The following is a 3,491-nucleotide window of genomic DNA, read 5'->3' as shown; positions in this document are numbered from 1 at the left end:
AAACAAGGCCTCAATCACAAATACAACTAGAAATAGCCCAAATGCTTAGCGAAGACCTTTGGGGTAAACATGTAGCTCTCGAACTGATCAACAATCCCACCTACAGACCTCTTCTGCCCGTGCAAGCAGCAATGCTTAGCGAAGACCTCAACTGACGCAGCCCTACCGAAGGTGGTCGTCGCCCAAACATATTTACTCATTTCCACCCTAGCATTCGGCTGATGAATGTGAACCCTTGTATTTCTCGAGCACACCAAGTAGAAAATCATGGCACAGTAGGCAAAGTCTGGCAGCAAATAAACTCTTGAAGACCACGAGGTCGCCATGGTCTCCGCTCCGGCAACCCACCCATAACCAGTAGGAAAGTACCCCAACCTCTCCATCTCCTTGACCCTCCACGAAGTCTTCGACTGGCCCAATACATAATTCTCATGGCCCGGTCAACCAGAGCGGCCAACCTAGCGAAAGACGAGCTAGTGCCTGACTCGGCCGTCGGAGCAGTGATGGACTGATGGCCACCCTGGCAACCCTATGGCTCAACGACGATGGCAGCTGCTGCGACGGCGTATTACCACCACCTGGAAGATGAGGTATGACCGAGGGCAACGACGACCGGCGGTATACAAACAGACCAGCGTGGTGGTAAGAGACTTTATTTCCTTCATTTTAATCCCTAAATTGCCAAACACATAGGCTAAAATAGGGATTATCTCTATTTTATTCCCTATGTTTGATAAATCAGAGACTAAATTGAGGGACTAAAAATTAGTTACTAGAAACCAAACACCCTAAGTACCTACAATCTCACATCTGAAGCATCCTCAATTGAACATACATTACTACTTTAATTCCATGTGCTAAGCTTGGCTACTATCTCGCCCTTTGCGAGTCGTATCAAAAACAGGATGGCAAGTGATATGGAAACAATCAACATGAAAAATACACTATTCCATCCTCTAGTTGAGATGTAACCCGTAAGCAAGGGACCCAGAGCTGCACCAACAGAACCAGTGCCGTCAATTATCGCAGAAACCGTCGCCAGCGCCCGTGAATTTCCCTTGATAGCGTCTTGGGTGCCAAGATCAGTTGCAACAGCTGTGGTGATCAGAGAGTATGGACCATTCACAAAGTAACCAGAGAGAAACATGAGAGCAATGTTGTGGTGCATGGATATGCTTCCATATGTCCGGTACACAACGAGTGATGGGATTGACAGCAAGAGGAACAGAACTGATGTTATTGCACGGGCACCTATGGCATCTGAGAGAAAACCAGCCGAAATCCCTCCTAAGACGCCTCCAATGTCGAATACAATTGATAAAATTCCTGAAGCCTTGTGTGACAAGAACTGACCTGCCACGGCTGCAAAATCAAAAATAGGTTGGCATCAAGCAAAAGTAACTACTACTGACGTTTCATGCTAAATTGAAAATGACTGATACTCCACAAATGAAAATTCTACAGAAGCATGCATCCTTTAATTTCTGAAATTATACATTTCAAGGTCTAACCATAGAATGGAAGGACACGTAAGTTCAAAGCTACTTGTGTCAAACTCTACTATCTCTACCAAGAAAACTAGGTATCCATCACAATAGATGCACACAGGTTGAATTCATTTGAAATTTCGATCAGCAGTTAAAACAGTTCAACATGCAAACAAAAGAATGTTATCAACAATTATGGGGTGTTTGGTTTGTGGAACCACCTCATTCTACTCTTATATCATGTGACGGATGAGAGGTTGAGGGATCAACTCAGTACATTCCACAAACCAAACAAACAAGTGAGGACCAAGATGATTCTATCTCATTCTCAAAGCAAACAGTCCTTTAGGTTGGCATCTTATTAGAAACTTAAGAACATGTTAAAGCTGGTCCATATTATCAACAGATTTGATATGCTTACAAAAAAGGAGCCCAAAAAATAACTAAAGGTGATGATGTTCCAATACACAATATATAAAACAAGGTCTCATAGAAAAACAAATTCAGACTGATTGGTGATTGTATCTACCAATTTAACTGATTGAAACCACAAGAATCATCTATCTGGTCTGAAACATGAAACTGCAATTGCTGGTAAGAACAGAATTCACTGACTGATTTTAACAGCCCAATCCATGGAAATACAGTACCATCAGATTTATCTGCGAACTATGATCAAGTAACAAGAACATACACAACCATTGTTAATGTATGAATACAAAAATAATGTACAAACAAATGAGCACATACCATTATTCCTGATATAGAATGGCAACCAGTAGAGGAAGGTGTAGGCGACGAGTTTGGAGAAAAATAAGCAGAATGCATATGGTGCCACGCCAGGAAGTTTCCATGCCTCCACGAACCCGATTGCCCTCGGCAATTGTGATCCCATTTCCAGCTCGAACTCGTTATCCTCATTCCCTTGAACCTCTTTCTTATCCTCCCCAAGTAGCCCTACCTCCTCCCCACCATCCCCATTCATCTCAACCTCCATTACTTCCACATCCAAACCAGCCTCGCTCGGGTGTGCGACCAAAAACACCAGCACGACAACTCCGAGCGCGGCGATGACGACCGCAGGAAGCAAAAAGGACCAACCCCATCCGAACTCGAGCGCGGCTGCGGCGAGGACCGAGCCGGCGATGTTCCCGACGGAGGTGTGCGAGTTCCACACCCCCATGATGGTGCCGCGCTTCGAGGCGTGGCCGAACCAGTTCCCCACAACGGCGACGACGCAGGGCCATCCGGCGGACTGCACGACACCGCTGGACACCTGCGCGGCCGCGAAGAAGGCTAGCGCGTGGATGTCGAGGAAGTAGGCCGCACCGAGCGCGGCGCACGCGGCGCCGGACGCGAGCATGGCCGTGCCGAGGAGGCAGCGGAGGTCGGCGCGGTCGGCGAGGTGGCCGGCGGCGAACATGGCAAGCGCGTAGAATGAGAGGAAGGCGACGTCGAGTTCGCCGAGGCGGTGCGGGCCCCGGGGGCCCGAGAAGGGGACCCAGTCCGCGGAGAGCACGGCTTTGACGATGCTGGGCGGCTTGCGGGAGGCGTGGAACGACGCGTAGGACGCGAAGGTGAGCGCCAGCACCGCGTACTCCTGCCGCCCGAGGCCACGCGCGGGCGCGGGCGCCGCGGCTTCCATCGGAGCGGCGGATGCTAGTTAGGAGGTAGGTTTGAGGGCATGGGAGGGAAGGCGGAGGTTGAGATCTGGCAACGAGGGAGACGAGTAAACACGACGACCACCCCCTGGTCACCAGACAGAGTCACAGAGGAGTGACAAGCAATGAATCGGAGCTTTGACTCCGTTGCACGAACTTTTCCTGCCTTTCTCTTTTAATTTTTCTTCGTGGAAGGAGGCAAAGTATATTCAAGTCAAGATTATATTGTAGAAGTGTTTGGTTTGTAGTGACTAATCTTTAGTTCCTTTATTTTATTTTATTTTAGTTTATAAGTTGCTAAATACGAAAACTCCATATTTAAATACTAAAATATAATAAAATA

The 3,491-nt window shown here is 47.8% G+C and overlaps 1 protein-coding gene across 1 annotated transcript; it reads right to left on the bottom strand.

The window, feature by feature from the left end:
- Positions 1–637: 637 nt before the first annotated feature.
- LOC103629335 (putative glycerol-3-phosphate transporter 5) lies at positions 638–3,289 on the bottom strand. The gene is made up of 2 exons (XM_008650489.4): positions 2,238–3,289; positions 638–1,362 (listed from the first exon to the last, which is right to left on the bottom strand). Exons 1-2 carry the CDS (start codon positions 3,130–3,132, stop codon positions 845–847), a joined length of 1,413 nt encoding a protein of 470 aa, XP_008648711.1. The 5' UTR covers positions 3,133–3,289; the 3' UTR covers positions 638–844.
- Positions 3,290–3,491: the final 202 nt, after the last annotated feature.

Source organism: Zea mays, chromosome 6, assembly GCF_902167145.1.
Source record: "Zea mays cultivar B73 chromosome 6, Zm-B73-REFERENCE-NAM-5.0, whole genome shotgun sequence".
NCBI lineage: Eukaryota > Viridiplantae > Streptophyta > Magnoliopsida > Poales > Poaceae > Zea > Zea mays.
The sequence above is the reverse complement of the archived record's forward strand: the minus strand, read 5'-3'. Positions and strand labels throughout refer to the sequence as shown.

Bases quoted from the DNA above. Each gene is read 5' to 3' on its own strand.
- LOC103629335 (XM_008650489.4), bottom strand. From the start codon at position 3,132: ATGGAAGCCGCGGCGCCCGCGCCCGCGCGTGGCCTCGGGCGGCAGGAG. The intron at 1,363-2,237 runs GTATGTGCTCAT...TTGATTTTGCAG, and splicing joins ATTCTATATCAGGAATAATG to CCGTGGCAGGTCAGTTCTTG.